This window comes from Coregonus lavaretus (assembly GCF_964263955.1).
Source record: "Coregonus lavaretus genome assembly, contig: HAP1_SCAFFOLD_1259, whole genome shotgun sequence".
Taxonomy (NCBI): domain Eukaryota; kingdom Metazoa; phylum Chordata; class Actinopteri; order Salmoniformes; family Salmonidae; genus Coregonus; species Coregonus lavaretus.
This window is the reverse complement of record NW_028165377.1, coordinates 110,690-131,269: the sequence shown is the minus strand read 5'-3', so window position 1 is coordinate 131,269 and position 20,580 is coordinate 110,690. Positions and strand designations below refer to the sequence as shown.

At 48.9% G+C, this 20,580-nt stretch overlaps 1 protein-coding gene across 1 annotated transcript in view; it reads left to right on the top strand.

Annotated features, from left to right (window-relative positions):
• The window catches only part of LOC311115920 (adipocyte plasma membrane-associated protein-like), a gene marked incomplete at its 5' end in the record, with an annotated part of 29,289 nt that extends 11,324 nt beyond the window's left edge, over positions 1–17,965 (top strand). The window contains one exon of the mRNA XM_084191044.1: positions 16,519–17,965. Coding sequence (XP_084047170.1) covers positions 16,519–16,725 — 207 coding nt within the window. The remainder of the gene's footprint in view (positions 1–16,518) is intronic.
• Positions 17,966–20,580: the final 2,615 nt, after the last annotated feature.

Here is a 20,580-nt window from a genome sequence, read left to right as displayed (position 1 = left end):
GGGGTGTGTATCAGGGGGTTAGGGGTGTGTATCAGGGGGTTAGGGTTAGGGGTGTGTGTCAGGGGGTTAGGGGTGTGTGTCAGGGGGTTAGGGGTGTGTGTCAGGGGGTTAGGGGTGTGTGTCAGGGGGTTAGGGGTGTGTATCAGGGGGTTAGGGGTGTGTATCAGGGGGTTAGGGGTGTGTATCAGGGGGTTAGGGGTGTGTATCAGGGGGTTAGGGGTGTGTATCAGGGGGTTAGGGGTGTGTATCAGGGGGTTATGGGTGTGTGTCAGGGGGTTAGGGTTAGGGGTGTGTATCAGGGGGTTAGGTGTGTGTGTCAGGGGGTTAGGGGTGTGTATCAGGGGGTTAGGGGTGTGTGTCAGGGGGTTAGGGGTGTGTGTCAGGGGGTTAGGGGTGTGTATCAGGGGGTTAGGGGTGTGTATCAGGGGGTTAGGGGTGTGTGTCAGGGGGTTAGGGTTAGGGGTGTGTATCAGGGGGTTAGGGGTGTGTGTCAGGGGGTTAGGGGTGTGTGTCAGGGGGTTAGGGGTGTGTATCAGGGGGTTAGGGGTGTGTGTCAGGGGGTTAGGGTTAGGGGTGTGTGTCAGGGGGTTAGGGGTGTGTATCAGGGGGTTAGGGGTGTGTGTCAGGGGGTTAGGGGTGTGTATCAGGGGGTTAGGGGTGTGTGTCATGGGGTTAGGGGTGTGTATCAGGGGGTTAGGGGTGTGTGTCAGGGGGTTAGGGTTAGGGGTGTGTGTCAGGGGGTTAGGGGTGTGTATCATGGGGTTAGGGTTAGGGGTGTGTGTCAGGGGGTTAGGGGTGTGTGTCAGGGGGTTAGGGGTGTGTATCAGGGGGTTAGGGGTGTGTGTCAGGGGGTTAGGGGTGTGTATCAGGGGGTTAGGGGTGTGTGTCAGGGGGTTAGGGTTAGGGGTGTGTGTCAGGGGGTTAGGGGTGTGTGTCAGGGGGTTAGGGGTGTGTATCAGGGGGTTAGGGGTGTGTGTCAGGGGGTTAGGGGTGTGTATCAGGGGGTTAGGGGTGTGTGTCAGGGGGTTAGGGTTAGGGGTGTGTGTCAGGGGGTTAGGGGTGTGTATCAGGGGGTTAGGGGTGTGTATCAGGGGGTTAGGGTTAGGGGTGTGTATCAGGGGGTTAGGGGTGTGTGTCAGGGGGTTAGGGGTGTGTATCAGGGGGTTAGGGGTGTGTGTCAGGGGGTTAGGGGTGTGTATCAGGGGGTTAGGGGTGTGTGTCAGGGGGTTAGGGGTGTGTATCAGGGGGTTATGGGTGTGTATCAGGGGGTTAGGGGTGTGTGTCAGGGGGTTAGGGTTAGGGGTGTGTATCAGGGGGTTAGGGGTGTGTGTCAGGGGGTTAGGGGTGTGTATCAGGGGGTTAGGGGTGTGTGTCAGGGGGTTAGGGTTAGGGGTGTGTATCAGGGGGTTAGGGGTGTGTATCAGGGGGTTAGGGGTGTGTGTCAGGGGGTTAGGGGTGTGTATCAGGGGGTTAGGGGTGTGTATCAGGGGGTTAGGGGTGTGTATCAGGGGGTTAGGGGTGTGTATCAGGGGGTTAGGGGTGTGTGTCAGGGGGTTAGGGGTGTGTATCAGGGGGTTAGGGGTGTGTGTCAGGGGGTTAGGGGTGTGTATCAGGGGGTTAGGGGTGTGTGTCAGGGGGTTAGGGGTGTGTGTCAGGGGGTTAGGGGTGTGTATCAGGGGGTTAGGGGTGTGTATCAGGGGGTTAGGGGTGTGTGTCAGGGGGTTAGGGGTGTGTATCAGGGGGTTAGGGGTGTGTGTCAGGGGGTTAGGGGTGTGTGTCAGGGGGTTAGGGGTGTGTATCAGGGGGTTAGGGGTGTGTGTCAGGGGGTTAGGGATGTGTGTCAGGGGGTTAGGGGTGTGTATCAGGGGGTTAGGGGTGTGTGTCAGGGGGTTAGGGGTGTGTATCAGGGGGTTAGGGGTGTGTGTCAGGGGGTTAGGGTTAGGGGTGTGTGTCAGGGGGTTAGGGGTGTGTATCAGGGGGTTAGGGGTGTGTATCAGGGGGTTAGGGGTGTGTATCAGGGGGTTAGGGGTGTGTGTCAGGGGGTTAGGGGTGTGTATCAGGGGGTTAGGGGTGTGTGTCAGGGGGTTAGGGGTGTGTATCAGGGGGTTATGGGTGTGTATCAGGGGGTTAGGGGTGTGTATCAGGGGGTTAGGGGTGTGTATCAGGGGGTTAGGGGTGTGTATCAGGGGGTTAGGGGTGTGTGTCAGGGGGTTAGGGGTGTGTATCAGGGGGTTAGGGGTGTGTATCAGGGGGTTAGGGTTAGGGGTGTGTATCAGGGGGTTAGGGGTGTGTATCAGGGGGTTAGGGGTGTGTATCAGGGGGTTAGGGGTGTGTATCAGGGGGTTAGGGGTGTGTATCAGGGGGTTAGGGGTGTGTATCAGGGGGTTAGGGGTGTGTGTCAGGGGGTTAGGGGTGTGTATCAGGGGGTTAGGGGTGTGTGTCAGGGGGTTAGGGGTGTGTATCAGGGGGTTATGGGTGTGTATCAGGGGGTTAGGGGTGTGTATCAGGGGGTTAGGGGTGTGTATCAGGGGGTTAGGGGTGTGTATCAGGGGGTTAGGGGTGTGTGTCAGGGGGTTAGGGGTGTGTATCAGGGGGTTAGGGGTGTGTATCAGGGGGTTAGGGTTAGGAGTGTGTGTCAGGGGGTTAGGGGTGTGTATCAGGGGGTTAGGGGTGTGTGTCAGGGGGTTAGGGGTGTGTATCAGGGGGTTAGGGGTGTGTATCAGGGGGTTAGGGGTGTGTATCAGGGGGTTAGGGTTAGGGGTGTGTGTCAGGGGGTTAGGGGTGTGTGTCAGGGGGTTAGGGGTGTGTGTCAGGGGGTTAGGGGTGTGTGTCAGGGGGTTAGGGGTGTGTATCAGGGGGTTAGGGTTAGGGGTGTGTATCAGGGGGTTAGGGGTGTGTATCAGGGGGTTAGGGGTGTGTATCAGGGGGTTAGGGGTGTGTATCAGGGGGTTAGGGGTGTGTATCAGGGGGTTAGGGGTGTGTGTCAGGGAGTTAGGGGTGTGTATCAGGGGGTTAGGGGTGTGTGTCAGGGGGTTAGGGTTAGGGGTGTGTGTCAGGGGGTTAGGGGTGTGTGTCAGGGGGTTAGGGTTAGGGGTGTGTATCAGGGGGTTAGGGGTGTGTGTCAGGGGGTTAGGGGTGTGTATCAGGGGGTTAGGGGTGTGTATCACGGGGTTAGGGGTGTGTATCGGGGGTTAGGGGTGTGTATCAGGGGGTTAGGGGTGTGTATCAGGGGGTTATGGGTGTGTATCAGGGGGTTAGGGGTGTGTATCAGGGGGTTAGGGGTGTGTATCAGGGGGTTAGGGGTGTGTATCAGGGGGTTAGGGGTGTGTATCAGGGGGTTAGGGGTGTGTGTCAGGGGGTTAGGGGTGTGTATCAGGGGGTTAGGGGTGTGTGTCAGGGGGTTAGGGGTGTGTATCAGGGGGTTTGGGTTAGGGGTGTGTGTCAGGGGTTTAGGGGTGTGTATCAGGGGGTTAGGGGTGTGTGTCAGGGAGTTAGGGGTGTGTATCAGGGGGTTAGGGGTGTGTGTCAGGGGGTTAGGGTTAGGGGTGTGTATCAGGGGGTTAGGGGTGTGTGTCAGGGGGTTAGGGGTGTGTATCAGGGGGTTAGGGGTGTGTATCAGGGGGTTAGGGGTGTGTGTCAGGGGGTTAGGGGTGTGTGTCAGGGGGTTAGGGTTAGGGGTGTGTATCAGGGGGTTAGGGGTGTGTATCAGGGGGTTAGGGGTGTGTATCAGGGGGTTAGGGGTGTGTGTCAGGGGGTTAGGGGTGTGTATCAGGGGGTTAGGGGTGTGTATCAGGGGGTTAGGGGTGTGTATCAGGGGGTTAGGGGTGTGTGTCAGGGGGTTAGGGTTAGGGGTGTGTATCAGGGGGTTAGGGGTGTGTATCAGGGGGTTAGGGGTGTGTATCAGGGGGTTAGGGGTGTGTATCAGGGGGTTAGGGGTGTGTGTCAGGGGTTTAGGGGTGTGTATCAGGGGGTTAGGGGTGTGTGTCAGGGAGTTAGGGGTGTGTATCAGGGGGTTAGGGGTGTGTGTCAGGGGGTTAGGGTTAGGGGTGTGTGTCAGGGGGTTAGGGGTGTGTGTCAGGGGGTTAGGGTTAGGGGTGTGTATCAGGGGGTTAGGGGTGTGTGTCAGGGGGTTAGGGGTGTGTATCAGGGGGTTAGGGGTGTGTATCACGGGGTTAGGGGTGTGTATCGGGGGTTAGGGGTGTGTATCAGGGGGTTAGGGGTGTGTATCAGGGGGTTATGGGTGTGTATCAGGGGGTTAGGGGTGTGTATCAGGGGGTTAGGGGTGTGTATCAGGGGGTTAGGGGTGTGTATCAGGGGGTTAGGGGTGTGTGTCAGGGGGTTAGGGGTGTGTATCAGGGGGTTAGGGGTGTGTGTCAGGGGGTTAGGGGTGTGTATCAGGGGGTTTGGGTTAGGGGTGTGTGTCAGGGGTTTAGGGGTGTGTATCAGGGGGTTAGGGGTGTGTGTCAGGGAGTTAGGGGTGTGTATCAGGGGGTTAGGGGTGTGTGTCAGGGGGTTAGGGTTAGGGGTGTGTATCAGGGGGTTAGGGGTGTGTGTCAGGGGGTTAGGGGTGTGTATCAGGGGGTTAGGGGTGTGTATCAGGGGGTTAGGGGTGTGTATCAGGCGGTTAGGGGTGTGTGTCAGGGGGTTAGGGTTAGGGGTGTGTATCAGGGGGTTAGGGGTGTGTATCAGGGGGTTAGGGGTGTGTATCAGGGGGTTAGGGGTGTGTGTCAGGGGGTTAGGGGTGTGTATCAGGGGGTTAGGGGTGTGTATCAGGGGGTTAGGGGTGTGTATCAGGGGGTTAGGGTTAGGGGTGTGTATCAGGGGGTTAGGGGTGTGTATCAGGGGGTTAGGGGTGTGTGTCAGGGGGTTAGGGGTGTGTGTCAGGGGGTTAGGGTTAGGGGTGTGTATCAGGGGGTTAGGGGTGTGTATCAGGGGGTTAGGGGTGTGTATCAGGGGGTTAGGGGTGTGTATCAGGGGGTTAGGGGTGTGTATCAGGGGGTTAGGGGTGTGTATCAGGGGGTTAGGGGTGTGTGTCAGGGGGTTAGGGGTGTGTGTCAGGGGGTTAGGGGTGTGTATCAGGGGGTTAGGGGTGTGTATCAGGGGGTTAGGGGTGTGTATCAGGGCGTTAGGGGTGTGTGTTAGGGGTGTGTATCAGGGGGTTACGGGTGTGTATCAGGGGGTTAGGGTTAGGGGTGTGTATCAGGGGGTTAGGGGTGTGTATCAGGGGGTTAGGGGTGTGTGTCAGGGGGTTAGGGGTGTGTATCAGGGGGTTAGGGTTGTGTATCAGGGGGTTAGGGGTGTGTATCAGGGGGTTAGGGTTAGGGGTGTGTATCAGGGGGTTAGGGTTAGGGGTGTGTATCAGGGGGTTAGGGTTGTGTATCAGGGGGTTAGGGTTAGGGGTGTGTATCAGGGGGTTAGGGGTGTGTATCAGGGGGTTAGGGGTGTGTGTCAGGGGGTTAGGGGTGTGTATCAGGGGGTTAGGGGTGTGTGTCAGGGGGTTAGGGGTGTGTATCAGGGGGTTAGGGGTGTGTATCAGGGGGTTAGGGGTGTGTGTCAGGGGGTTAGGGGTGTGTATCAGGGGGTTAGGGGTGTATCAGGGGGTTAGGGGTGTGTATCAGGGGGTTTGGGGTGTGTATCAGGGGGTTAGGGGTGTGTATCAGGGGGTTAGGGGTGTGTATCAGGGGGTTAGGGGTGTGTATCAGGGGGTTAGGGGTGTGTATCAGGGGGTTAGGGGTGTGTGTCAGGGGGTTAGGGGTGTGTATCAGGGGGTTAGGGGTTTGTGTCAGGGGGTTAGGGGTGTGTATCAGGGGGTTAGGGGTGTGTGTCAGGGGGTTAGGGGTGTGTATCAGGGGGTTAGGGGGGTGTATCATGGGGTTAGGGGTGTGTATCAGGGGGTTAGGGGTGTGTATCAGGGGGTTAGGGGTGTGTATCAGGGGGTTAGGGGTGTGTATCAGGGGGTTAGGGTTAGGGGTGTGTGTCAGGGGGTTAGGGGTGTGTATCAGGGGGTTAGGGGTGTGTATCAGGGGGTTAGGGGTGTGTGTCAGGGGGTTAGGGGTGTGTATCAGGGGGTTAGGGGTGTGTGTCAGGGGGTTAGGGGTGTGTATCAGGGGGTTAGGGGTGTGTGTCAGGGGGTTAGGGGTGTGTATCAGGGGGTTAGGGGTGTGTATCAGGGGGTTAGGGGTGTGTGTCAGGGGGTTAGGGGTGTGTATCAGGGGGTTAGGGTTAGGGGTGTGTGTCAGGGGGTTAGGGGTGTGTGTCAGGGGGTTAGGGGTGTGTGTCAGGGGGTTAGGGGTGTGTATCAGGGGGTTAGGGTTAGGGGTGTGTGTCAGGGGGTTAGGGGTGTGTGTCAGGGGGTTAGGGGTGTGTGTCAGGGGGTTAGGGGTGTGTATCAGGGGGTTAGGGTTAGGGGTGTGTATCAGGGGGGTTAGGGGTGTGTATCAGGGGGTTAGGGGTGTGTATCAGGGGGTTAGGGTTAGGGGTGTGTATCAGGGGGTTAGGGGTGTGTATCAGGGGGTTAGGGGTGTGTATCAGGGGGTTAGGGGTGTGTATCAGGGGGTTAGGGGTGTGTATCAGGGGGTTAGGGTTAGGGGTGTGTATCAGGGGGTTAGGGGTGTGTATCAGGGGGTTAGGGGTGTGTATCAGGGGGTTAGGGGTGTGTGTCAGGGGTTTAGGGGTGTGTATCAGGGGGTTAGGGGTGTGTGTCAGGGAGTTAGGGGTGTGTATCAGGGGGTTAGGGGTGTGTGTCAGGGGGTTAGGGTTAGGGGTGTGTGTCAGGGGGTTAGGGGTGTGTGTCAGGGGGTTAGGGTTAGGGGTGTGTATTAGGGGGTTAGGGGTGTGTGTCAGGGGGTTAGGGGTGTGTATCAGGGGGTTAGGGGTGTGTATCACGGGGTTAGGGGTGTGTATCGGGGGTTAGGGGTGTGTATCAGGGGGTTAGGGGTGTGTATCAGGGGGTTATGGGTGTGTATCAGGGGGTTAGGGGTGTGTATCAGGGGGTTAGGGGTGTGTATCAGGGGGTTAGGGGTGTGTGTCAGGGGGTTAGGGGTGTGTATCAGGGGGTTAGGGGTGTGTGTCAGGGGGTTAGGGGTGTGTATCAGGGGGTTTGGGTTAGGGGTGTGTGTCAGGGGTTTAGGGGTGTGTATCAGGGGGTTAGGGGTGTGTGTCAGGGAGTTAGGGGTGTGTATCAGGGGGTTAGGGGTGTGTGTCAGGGGGTTAGGGTTAGGGGTGTGTATCAGGGGGTTAGGGGTGTGTGTCAGGGGGTTAGGGGTGTGTATCAGGGGGTTAGGGGTGTGTATCAGGGGGTTAGGGGTGTGTATCAGGGGGTTAGGGGTGTGTGTCAGGGGGTTAGGGTTAGGGGTGTGTATCAGGGGGTTAGGGGTGTGTATCAGGGGGTTAGGGGTGTGTATCAGGGGGTTAGGGGTGTGTGTCAGGGGGTTAGGGGTGTGTATCAGGGGGTTAGGGTTAGGGGTGTGTATCAGGGGGTTAGGGGTGTGTATCAGGGGGTTAGGGGTGTGTATCAGGGGGTTAGGGGTGTGTATCAGGGGGTTAGGGGTGTGTATCAGGGGGTTATGGGTGTGTATCAGGGGGTTAGGGGTGTGTATCAGGGGGTTAGGGGTGTGTATCAGGGGGTTAGGGGTGTGTGTCAGGGGGTTAGGGGTGTGTGTCAGGGAGTTAGGGGTGTGTATCAGGGGGTTAGGGGTGTGTGTCAGGGGGTTAGGGTTAGGGGTGTGTATCAGGGGGTTAGGGGTTTGTGTCAGGGGGTTAGGGGTGTGTATCAGGGGGTTAGGGGTGTGTGTCAGGGGGTTAGGGGTGTGTATCAGGGGGTTAGGGGTGTGTATCAGGGGGTTAGGGGTGTGTATCAGGGGGTTAGGGGTGTGTATCAGGGGGTTAGGGGTGTGTATCAGGGGGTTAGGGTTAGGGGTGTGTGTCAGGGGGTTAGGGGTGTGTATCAGGGGGTTAGGGGTGTGTATCAGGGGGTTAGGGGTGTGTATCAGGGGGTTAGGGGTGTGTGTCAGGGGGTTAGGGGTGTGTATCAGGGGGTTAGGGGTGTGTGTCAGGGGGTTAGGGGTGTGTATCAGGGGGTTAGGGGTGTGTGTCAGGGGGTTAGGGTTAGGACCGTCATCTTTTGAATATTGGCTGCCCAATAGTAAAGCAGTACATGTGGAAGTGCCAATCCTCCATCTTGTCTCCTTCTTTGAAGTATTGCTCTACGTACAGTGCCTTGCAAAAGTATTCAACCCCCTTGGCGTTTTTCTTATTTTGTTGCATTACAACCTGTAATTTAAATTTGATTTTTATTTGGATTTCATGTAATGGACATACACAAAATAGTCCACATTGGTGAAGAGAAATGAAAAATTCTAAAAAAATTAATAACGGGAAAGTGGTGCGTGCACATGGATTCACCCCCTTTGCTATGAAGCCCCTAAATAAGATCTGTTGCAACTAATTACCTTCAGAAGTCACATAATTAGTTAAATAAAGTCCACCTGTGTGCAATCTAAGTGTCACATGATTTGCCACATGATCTCAGTGTATATATACACCTGTTCTGAATGACCCCAGAGTCTGCAACACCACTAAGCAAGGGGCACCACCAAGCAAGCGGCACCATGAAGACCAAGGAGCTCTCCAAACAGGTCAGGGACAAAGTTGTGGAGAACTACAGATCAGGGTTGGGTTATAAAAAAATATCAGAAACTTTGAACATCCCACGGAGCACCATTAAATCCATTATTAAAAATTGAAAGAATATGGCACCACAACAAACCTGCCAAGAGAGGGCTGCCCACCAAAACTCACGGACCAGGCAAGGAGGGCATTAATCAGAGAGGCAACAAAGAGACCAAAGATAACCCTGAAGGAGCTGCATAGCTCCACAGCGGAGATTGGAGTATCTGTCCATAGGACCACTTTAAGCCGTACACTCCACAGAGCTGGGCTTTACGGAAGAGTGGCCAGAAAAAAGCCATTGCTTAAAGACAAAAATAAGCAAACACGTTTGGTGTTCGCCAAAAGGCATGTGGGAGACTCCCCAAACATATGGAAGAAGGTACTCTGGTCAGATGAGACTTTTTGGCCATCAAGAAAAACGCTATGTCTGGCGCAAACCCAACACCTCTCATCACCCCGAGAACACCATCCCCACAGTGAAGCATGGTGGTGGCAGCATCATGCTGTGGGGATGTTTTTCATCGGCAGGGACTGGGAAACTGGTCAGAATTGAAGGAATGATGGATGGCGCTAAATACAGGGAAATTCTTGAGGGAAACCTGTTTCAGTCTTCCAGAGATTTGAGACTGGGACAGAGGTTCACCTTCCAGCAGGACAATGACCCTAAGCATACTGCTAAAGCAACACTCTAGTGGTTTAAGGGGAAACATTTAAATGTCTTGGAATGGCCTAGTCAAAGCCCAGACCTCAATCCAATTGAGAATCTGTGGTATGACTTAAAGATTGCTGTACACCAGCGGAACCCATCCAACTTGAACGAGCTGGAGCAGTTTTGCCTTGAAGAATGGGCAACAATCCCAGTGGCTAGATGTGCCAGGCTTATAGAGACATACCCCAAGGGATTTGCAGCTGTAATTGCTGCAAAAGGTGACTCTACAAAGTATTGACTTTGGGGGGTGAATAGTTATGCCCGCTCAAGTTTTCAGTTTTTTTGTCTTATTTCTTGTTTGTATCACAAACATTTTTATTTTGCATCTTCAAAGTGGTAGGCATGTTGTGTAAATCAAATGATACAAACCCCCCAAAAATCCATTTAAATTCCAGGTTGTAAGGCAGCAAAATAGGAAAAATGCCAAGTGGGGTGAATACTTTCGCAAGCCACTGTATCCTAGGTGATTTGCCTGCCCAGATAAAATGACTGATGAGCTTATCCAACTTGGTAAAAAATGATTTTGGCAGAAAGATCAGAAGACATTGAAAAAGGTATAGAAACCAAGGTAAAATGTTCATTTTAACAGATTGGATTCTGCCAGCTAAGGACAGAGGCAGAATATCCCAATGTTGTAAGTCTGCTTTAACTCGTGTGACTAGACTTGTAAAGTTAGTTTTATGGAGGGTAGCCAGAGAATGTGTTACATTCACACCTAAATAGGAAAAACCTGAGGCCGACAGACGGAAAGGCAGGGCTCCAGGGGGAATCTGCTTGGCAGCAGGGTTGACGGAAAGGCAGGGCTCTAGGGGGGAATCTGCTTGGCAGCGGGGTTGACGGAGAGGCTGGACTCCAGGGGGAATCTGCTTGGCAGCGGGGTTGACGGAAAGGCTGGGCTCCAGGGGGAATCTGCTTGGCAGCGGGGTTGACGGAAAGGCAGGGCTCCAGGGGGAATTTGCTTGGCAGCGGGGTTGATCTGAAAACATTCACTTTTCTGAATGTTCAATTTGTAACCTGAGAATGATCCAAATGTGTTTAAAATATGCAGTATGTTATCGACAGAGTTCACAGGGTTAGTGATATATAATAGTAGATCATCTGCATACAGTGACACTTTGTGTTCTTCACCAGCTCGGTGGATTCCAATGAATGATGATGATAATTTAAGGCCAAGGAAAGCAGTTCTATCGGAAGTGCAAAAAGGAGCGGGGACATGGGACACCCTTGACGGGTCCCTCTGGAGAGGGGGAAGTATTTTGAGTGTTGAGAGTTGATGTGTACGCTAGCCGTAGGAGCAGAATAGAGCAGACGTATCCATGAGATGAAACTGGACCCAAAACCAAATCTTCCCTAAATCTTAAATAAATAATCCCACTCCACCTGGTCGAAAGCCTTCTCCGCATCAAGAGAAACAACAATTTCGAGGTCTGGAGAGACAGAAGGAGAGTACAATGTTCAAAAGACGGTGTACATTGGAAAACATTTGTCGCCCTTTGATGGAACCCGTTTGATCATCAGATATGACATCCTAGAAGGTTCCAACCGGCATGCTAGAACCTTAGCTAATAATAGTTTAACATCAGCGTTCAAAAGTGAAATGGGCCGATATCCACCACATTCTGCCGGATCTTTATCTTTCTTGAGTATAAGTGAGATGGAGGCTTGAGTTAGCGCCGGGGGGGGGGGGGGGGGGGGTCAGCCCTGTGAACCTATCTACTAGTAATGGGGTCAGTTGATCTGATAATTTTTTATACAAATCGACAAGGAAGCCATCAGGCCTGGGGCCTTGCCACATTGCATTACCTTTAGACCCTTTGTTGTCTCATCTAGATGCAGAGGGTTGTCCAGAACTTTACTCATGTCCATATCAATGGATGGAATATCCAAGTTATCTAAAAAGTTGTCCATAGCCGTATTGTCTGATGGGGGTTTGGATTTGTAGAGGTTAGAATAAAAATGACACAAAAGTTGAATTATTATTATTAGAGGGATCACTACGGGAAGAGTCGTATACCTGAGAGATAAGATGAGATGCTGACTGGCGTTTAGGTTGGTGTATGAGATGCTGACTGGCGTTTAGGTTGGTGTATGAGATGCTGACTGGCGTTTAGGTTGGTGTATGAGATGCTGACTGGCGTTTAGGTTGGTGTATGAGATGCTGACTGGCGTTTAGGTTGGTGTATGAGATGCTGACTGGCGTTTAGGTTGGTGTATGAGATGCTGACTGGCGTTTAGGTTGGTCTGCCAAAAGGCGGCTGGCCTTGTCACCATATTTGTAGTACTTCCCCTTTGTTCGCTCCAACAGAAACTCTGCTTTATCAGTGGAAAGCAGATTAAATTGAGTTTGAAGTTTCAGCCTCTCTGCATATAATTCAGGGGATGGTGAAGTTGAATATTGGCAGTCTATTGACAGGCTTCAGTCCACCAGTTCTTGACGTTTCAGTTTTGCTTTGTTTGACATAATTACATTTACATTACATTTTAGTCATTTAGCAGACGCTCTTATCCAGAGCGACTTACAGGAGCAATTAGGGTTAAGTGCCTTGCTCAAGGGCACATTTACGTCATTTAGCAGACGCTCTTATCCAGAGCGACTCACCAATTGGTGCGTTCACCCTATAGCCAGTGGGATGACCACTTTACAATTTGGGGGGGGGGGTGGGGGGGGGGTGGGGGGGGGTAGAAGGATTACTTTATCCTATCCCAGGTATTCCTTAAAGAGGTGGGGTTTCAAATGCCTCCGGAAGGTGAGCATTGTAAGAAAGTATCTTTCCCCGTAATACAGCTTTGGATGAATACAGTGTCTCCCGAGTGGTGCAGTGGTCTAAGGCAGCTTTGGATGAATACAGTGTCTCCCGAGTGGTGCAGTGGTCTAAGGCAGCTCTGGATGAATACAGTGTCTCCCGAGTGGTGCAGTGGTCTAAGGCAGCTCTGGATGAATACAGTGTCTCCCGAGTGGTGCAGTGGTCTAAGGCAGCTCTGGATGAATACAGTGTCTCCCGAGTGGTGCAGTGGTCTAAGGCAGCTCTGGATGAATACAGTGTCTCCCGAGTGGTGCAGTGGTCTAAGGCAGCTCTGGATCAATACAGTGTCTCCCGAGTGGTGCAGTGGTCTAAGGCAGCTCTGGATCAATACAGTGTCTCCCGAGTGGTGCAGTGGTCTAAGGCAGCTCTGGATGAATACAGTGTCTCCCGAGTGGTGCAGTGGTCTAAGGCAGCTCTGGATGAATACAGTGTCTCCCGAGTGGTGCAGTGGTCTAAGGCAGCTCTGGATGAATACAGTGTCTCCCGAGTGGTGCAGTGGTCTAAGGCAGCTCTGGATGAATACAGTGTCTCCCGAGTGGTGCAGTGGTCTAAGGCAGCTCTGGATGAATACAGTGTCTCCCGAGTGGTGCAGTGGTCTAAGGCACTGCATCCCCGTAATACAGCTTTGGATGAATACATCAATGTTGGTTGGAATAAAGTCACAGAGTTCTTAGTTGGACAATAGGGCCGTGTTAAATCTCCAATTCGACTGTACTCGTTTGTGAATCACTATTGCTGTTCCCCTGACTTTGCCGTTAAAATTAGAATGAAAAACCTTTCCAACTCATGCTTTACACAATCTAGTATGGTCGTTAACACGTAGGTGCGTTTCTTGAAGAAATGCGATATCAGTATTCAGGCTCTTCAGATGTGAAAATACTCTGGAGCATTTAATTTGCCTGTCAGGGGTGCTGAAGGTGGGTGTGGTGCAGGAATCAAGCGCAGGACGCAGAAGCTTAGTCCAAAAGACTTTAGTGAGTTATTCACGTAGTACACGAGAACCATAAGCCCGGAGGCGAAATAAAGGCGCACACAGGCGTCAAACAAAAGGCGCACTAACATGTGGGAAAACCTCTCCAAACAACGGAGGGAAGTACGTAGCTCAGAACACCAAAACAGAAGAGCAATCACACACAACACCATACACACACAACGAGAACTAAATAGGACACTAATGAGGACTAACTAGACACAGGTGTACAACATCCAGACAAAACCAAACGAACATGAAACATAGATCGGTGGCAGCTAGTACTCCGGGGACGACGACCGCCGAAACCTGCCCGAACAAGGAGGAGGAGCAGCCTCGGCCGAAACCGTGACATTGCCCCCCACAACCGTGAATGTTCCATGTCACCAGTCTGACTGGAAGCCCCAAAATACCCCCCTGACTTGTTGAACTAGACATTAATCCTTATAAGAGGAGAAGTCAAAATACCATCCTGACTTGTTGTTGAACTAGACATTAATCCTTATAAGAGGAGAAGTCAAAATACCACCCTGACTTGTTGTTGAACTAGACATTAATCCTTATAAGAGGAGAAGTCAAAATACCACCCTGACTTGTTGTTGAACTAGACATTCATCCTTATAAGAGGAGAAGTCAAAATACCATCCTGACTTGTTGTTGAACTAGACATTAATCCTTATAAGAGGAGAAGTCAAAATACCATCCTGACTTGTTGTTGAACTAGACATTAATCCTTATAAGAGGAGAAGTCAAAATACCATCCTGACTTGTTGAACTAGACATTAATCCTTATAAGAGGAGAAGTCAAAATACCATCCTGACTTGTTGAACTAGACATTAATCCTTATAAGAGGAGAAGTCAAAATACCATCCTGACTTGTTGAACTAGACATTAATCCTTATAAGAGGAGAAGGGAGATTGAGGGAGGAGTAGCATGAAAAAAACCTTTAAAAAAGGAAACTCAAATCCTTTAGAGAAACGGAAACAGAGCACAAGAATCCTTGGGAAATCCTCTGATGCAGCACTCCATCACTCTCCTTCTTGGTCAAATAGCCCTTACACAGCCTAGAGGTGTGTTGGGTCATTGTCCTGTTGAAAATCAAATGATAGTCCCACTAAGCCAAACCAGGTGGGATGGCGTATCGCTGCAGAATGCTGTGGTAGCCATGCTGGTTAAGTGTGCCTTGAATTCTAAATAAATCACAGACAGTGTCACCAGCAAAGCTCCCCCACACCATAACACCTCCTCCTCCATGCTTTTACGGTGGGAACCACACATGCAGAGATCATCCGTTCACCTACTCTGGGTCTCACCAAGACACAGCGGTTGGAACCATAAATCTCAAATTTGGACTCATCAGACCAAAGGACAGATTTCCACCGTTCTAATGTCCATTGTTCGTGTTTCTTGGCCCAAGCAAGTCTCTTCTTATTATTGGTGTCCTTTAGTAGTGCTTTCTTTGCAGCAATTTGACCGTGAAGGCCTGATTCACGCAGTCTCCTCTGAACAGTTGATGTTGAAATGTGTCTGTTACTTGAACTCTTTGAAGCATTTATTTGGGCTGCAATTTCTGAGGCTGGTAACTCTAATGAACTTATCCTCTGCAGCAGAGGTAACTCTGGGTCATCCTTTCCTGTGACAGTGTCAAGGCGTCAGTGTGATGCGGTAGGACGAAGTCAGGCGAAGGACACAGAGCTAATCGAAAACGTATCTTAATGAACATACCTCCACGCAGGGAGGAAACAAACCCGCTCACATATGACAACCAAAACATGAACAAACACGCACAACACACAGTGTGAGACAGAGGGTTAAATAGGGATGACATAATTACATAACGGGAAACAGGTGAGACCAATACAGACAGAACCAGTAGAACTACTAGGAATTACTAGGACTAACGTTACTCCCATAATACAGGCAAGTAGTTTTGGAAAAATGGACCTCGCAGTTAAAGGTGACACAGAGACGGGCAGGATAAGTCAGCCCAAAGCGGATTCCCTTCTTGTACAGAGTGGACTTGATGTCATTGAATGCGGCCCATTTCTTCGCCAGGCTAGAAGTGAAATCCTGGTAGAACTTGATCTTTTGGAAAGTGATGTCGCCATGTTCCCTTGCCCACCGAAGGACGAGCTCCTTTTCTTTGTCTTGATGGAACCGCTGTCGGCCGCCTGGGCCAGGTTTCGGTGCCATGCTGCGGTGGGTTCTATCAAGTTCAGGAAGATTGGGAAAAGCCTCATTGCCCAAAACCTCCTTGAACAGCTCCGCCATGAACTGGGTTGGAGATCCTGTCTCAGAATCCTCTGGCAGTCCAATCACGCGGATATTCTGGCGTTTTGAACGTGAAATCAAATCCAGCCACTTTGTAACCTGGACCATTACAGTAGTGAGTCACTGAGTCACTTTGTAACCTGGACCATTACAGTAGTGAGTCACTGAGTCACTTTGTAACCTGGACCATTACAGTAGTGAGTCACTGAGTCACTTTGTAACCTGAACCAGGTGTCTGTGACGGACAATACAGCTCGGCTTGGAACGCTGCTCATCCAATCAGCATCCAGGATCCAAACAACCAGTTTTATAATGCTGATGGAATGTCTGCTTTTAATTCCATTTAGTACTCAGTCCTGTTCTGGAATGTACTATGCTATAGTAATATTATAGTATAGTACAATGGTATAATGCTAATAGTTCTGGTGGTTGTTTCCAGGTTTAACATGATACAGTATCCTGCTTGTATCCTGTGTTGTGGTGGTTTTATTCCAGGTATATGCACTGAGTGGACAAAACATTAAGGACACCTGCTCTTTCCATGACAGACTGACCAGGGGAATCCAGGTGAAAGCTATGATCCCTTATTGATGTCACCTGTTAAATCCACTTCAATCAGTGTAGATGAAGGGGAGGAGACCGGTTAAAGAAGATTTTTAAGCCTTGATACAATTGAGACATGGATTGTGTACGTGTTCCATTCAGAGGTTGAATGGGCAAGACAACATATTTAAGTGCCTTTGAACGGGGTATGGTAGTAGGTGCCAGGCGCACCGGTTTGTGTCAAGAACTGCAACGCTGCTGGGTTTTTCAGACTCAACAGTTTCCTGTGTGTATCAAGAATGGTCCACCACCCAAAGGACATCCAGCCAACTTGACACAACTGTGGGAAGCATTGGAGTCAACATGGGCCAGCATCCCTGTGGAACGCTTTCGACACCTTGTAGAGTCCATGACCCAACAAATTGAGGGAAAAAGGGGGTGCAACTCAACATTAGGAAGGTGTTCCTAATGTTTGGTATACTCAGTGGATCTCTATGATATAATGATATTCATATTAAAGCCTGTAACCTGTGTTCTGTTTTATTCCAGGTGGTTCCTCTGAGCTGGTACAACATGTTGTTGCCTAGATACGGCCTGGTGTTGGAGTTGGGTGGTGAAGGGGAGGTGGTGGGGAGTCTCCATGACCCTACAGGCACCCTGACCTGGGCCGTCAGCGACGTGTTCCCCCACCAGGGGAGACTCTACCTGGGTAGCACCGACCTGCCCTTCCTTCCTGTCCTGGAGGACTGGAGCTAACCGCTAGCTATCTACTGTAGATAACATGGAGGACTGGAGCTAACCGCTAGCTAGCTATCTACTGTAGATAACATGGAGGACTGGAGCTAACCGCTAGCTATCTACTGTAGATAACATGGAGGACTGGAGCTAACCGCTAGCTAGCTATCTACTGTAGATAACATGGAGGACTGGAGCTAACCGCTAGCTATCTACTGTAGATAACATGGAGGACTGGAGCTAACCGCTAGCTAGCTATCTACTGTAGATAACATGGAGGACTGGAGCTAACCGCTAGCTAGCTATCTACTGTAGATAACATGGAGAACTGGAGCTAACCGCTAGCTAGCTATCTACTGTAGATAACATGGAGGACTGGAGCTAACCGCTAGCTATCTACTGTAGATAACATGGAGGACTGGAGCTAACCGCTAGCTATCTACTGTAGATAACATGGAGGACTGGAGCTAACCGCTAGCTATCTACTGTAGATAACATGGAGGACTGGAGCTAACCGCTAGCTAGCTATCTACTGTAGATAACATGGAGGACTGGAGCTAACCGCTAGCTAGCTATCTACTGTAGATAACATGGAGGGACTGGAGCTAACCGCTAGCTAGCTATCTACTGTAGATAACAGACTGGAAGGAAGAGAAGGTACAGCAGAAGTGGTCCTAACCACTGATCCAGGACCAGGGATTCTCCTTTACCTATAAGGTTAGGAACTGTGGTTAGGACCAACTTCTGCCGCAGGCCTCTCTTACCAGGCCTGGGGGGAAGGGGTGAAAGGAGCAAGTTACCTGACTGTGACGTGTCCAGAGACTGCAGCAGTGATACCTGCCCATGGCCCTGGGTCTATTGCCAATCACAACCAGGTATCGTTTTCAGTCCATAGGGACAGGTTTCAGTTGATCTGCGACCTTTGTAATACAGATCATTTGGTTCCACAGTGCACTGAATGACCAAGAGACTGTTCAACTGAAAAACCATGTCTTTAGTTAGTTAATATGTTGGTCTAAAGTGTCTCCTCTGACCCGTACAGGGGACAGATTCTGTTGTAACTAGCCATGCTGGTTAGGCATCTGTCTGATGGGTGTTATAGGGGTCTAACCCAGCTGTAGTTAGTGTCTCCTCGGACCTCTACAGGGGAAGGAATGTTTTTGATCCAACAGACGATAAGGAAGGATGTTTTAAATGATCATAACATTGTTGTTATCTTTTGCCATAACTATCTGAAAGACCACTTAATAAAAAAACACTAATAATATCACAATTTTACTGTTCTGTGGACTCAGCTGATCTGAAGACATAAAGCGTATCTCAAGATATACCTGGTACTAACGTGTTGTTATTAACAAGATATACCTGGTACTAACGTGTTGTTATTAACAAGATATACCTGGTACTAACGTGTTGTTATTAACAAGATATACCTGGTACTAACATGTTGTTATTAACTAGATATACCTGGTACTAACGTGTTGTTATTAACTAGATATACCTGGTACTAACATGTTGTCATTAACAAGATATACCTGGTACTAACGTGTTGTTATTAACAAGATATACCTGGTACTAACGTGGTGTTATTAACAAGATATACCTGGTACTAACGTGTTGGTATTAACAAGATATACCTGGTACTAACGTGTTGATATTAACTAGATATACCTGGTACTAACGTGTTGTTATTAACAAGATATACCTGGTACTAACGTGTTGTTATTAACAAGATATACCTGGTACTAACATGTTATTAACAAGATATACCTGGTACTAACGTGTTGGTATTAACAAGATATACCTGGTACTAACGTGTTGTTATTAACAAGATATACCTGGTACTAACGTGTTGTTATTAACTAGATATACCTGGTACTAACGTGTTGTTATTAACAAGATATACCTGGTACTAACATGTTATTAACAAGATATACCTGGTACTAACATGTTGTTATTAACTAGATATACCTGGTACTAACGTGTTGTTATTAACTAGATATACCTGGTACTAACGTGTTGTTATTAACAAGATATACCTGGTACTAACATGTTATTAACAAGATATACCTGGTACTAACGTGTTGTTATTAACTAGATATACCTGGTACTAACGTGTTGTTATTAACAAGATATACCTGGTACTAACGTGGTGTCATTAACAAGATATACCTGGTACTAACGTGTTGTTATTAACTAGATATACCTGGTACTAACGTGTTGTTATTAACAAGATATACCTGGTACTAACGTGTTGTTATTAACTAGATATACCTGGTACTAACGTGTTGTTATTAACAAGATATACCTGGTACTAACATGTTATTAACAAGATATACCTGGTACTAACGTGTTGTTATTAACTAGATATACCTGGTACTAACGTGTTGTTATTAACAAGATATACCTGGTACTAACGTGGTGTCATTAACAAGATATACCTGGTACTAACGTGTTGTTATTAACAAGATATACCTGGTACTAACGTGTTGTCATTAACAAGATATACCTGGTACTAACGTGTTGTTATTAACTAGATATACCTGGTACTAACATGTTGGTATTAACAAGATATACCTGGTACTAACATGTTGGTATTAACAAGATATACCTGGTACTAACGTGTTGTTATTAACAAGATATACCTGGTACTAACGTGTTGTTATTAACAAGATATACCTGGTACTAACGTGTTGTTATTAACAAGATATACCTGGTACTAACGTGTTGTCATTAACAAGATATACCTGGTACTAACGTGTTGTCATTAACAAGATATACCTGGTACTAACGTGTTGTCATTAACAAGATATACCTGGTACTAACGTGTTGTTATTAACAAGATATACCTGGTACTAACGTGTTGTCATTAACAAGATATACCTGGTACTAACGTGTTGTCATTAACAAGATATACCTGGTACTAACGTGTTGTCATTAACAAGATATACCTGGTACTAACGTGTTGTCATTAACAAGATATACCTGGTACTAACGTGTTGTCATTAACAAGATATACCTGGTACTAACGTGTTGTCATTAACAAGATATACCTGGTACTAACGTGGTGTTATTAACTAGATATACCTGGTACTAACGTGTTGTCATTAACAAGATATACCTGGTACTAACGTGTTGTTATTAACAAGATATACCTGGTACTAACGTGTTGTCATTAAGAAGATATACCTGGTTCTAACGTGTTGTTATTAACTAGATATACCTGGTACTAACGTGTTGTTATTAACAAGATATACCTGGTACTAACGTGTTGTTATTAACTAGATATACCTGGTACTAACGTGTTGTCATTAACAAGATATACCTGGTACTAACGTATTGTCATTAACAAGATATACCTGGTACTAACGTGTTGTTATTAACAAGATATACCTGGTACTAACGTGTTGTTATTAACTAGATATACCTGGTACTAACGTGTTGTTATTAACTAGATATACCTGGTACTAACGTGTTGTTATTAACTAGATATACCTGGTACTAACGTGTTGTTATTAACTAGATATACCTGGTACTAACGTGTTGTTATTAACTAGATATACCTGGTACTAACGTGTTGTTATTAACAAGATATACCTGGTACTAACGTGTTGTCATTAACAAGATATACCTGGTACTAACGTGTTGTCATTAACAAGATATACCTGGTACTAACGTGTTGTTATTAACTAGATATACCTGGTACTAACGTGTTGTTATTAACAAGATATACCTGGTACTAACGTGTTGTTATTAACAAGATATACCTGGTACTAACGTGTTGTTATTAACAAGATATACCTGGTACTAACGTGTTGTTATTAACAAGATATACCTGGTACTAATGTGTTGTTATTAACAAGATATACCTGGTAC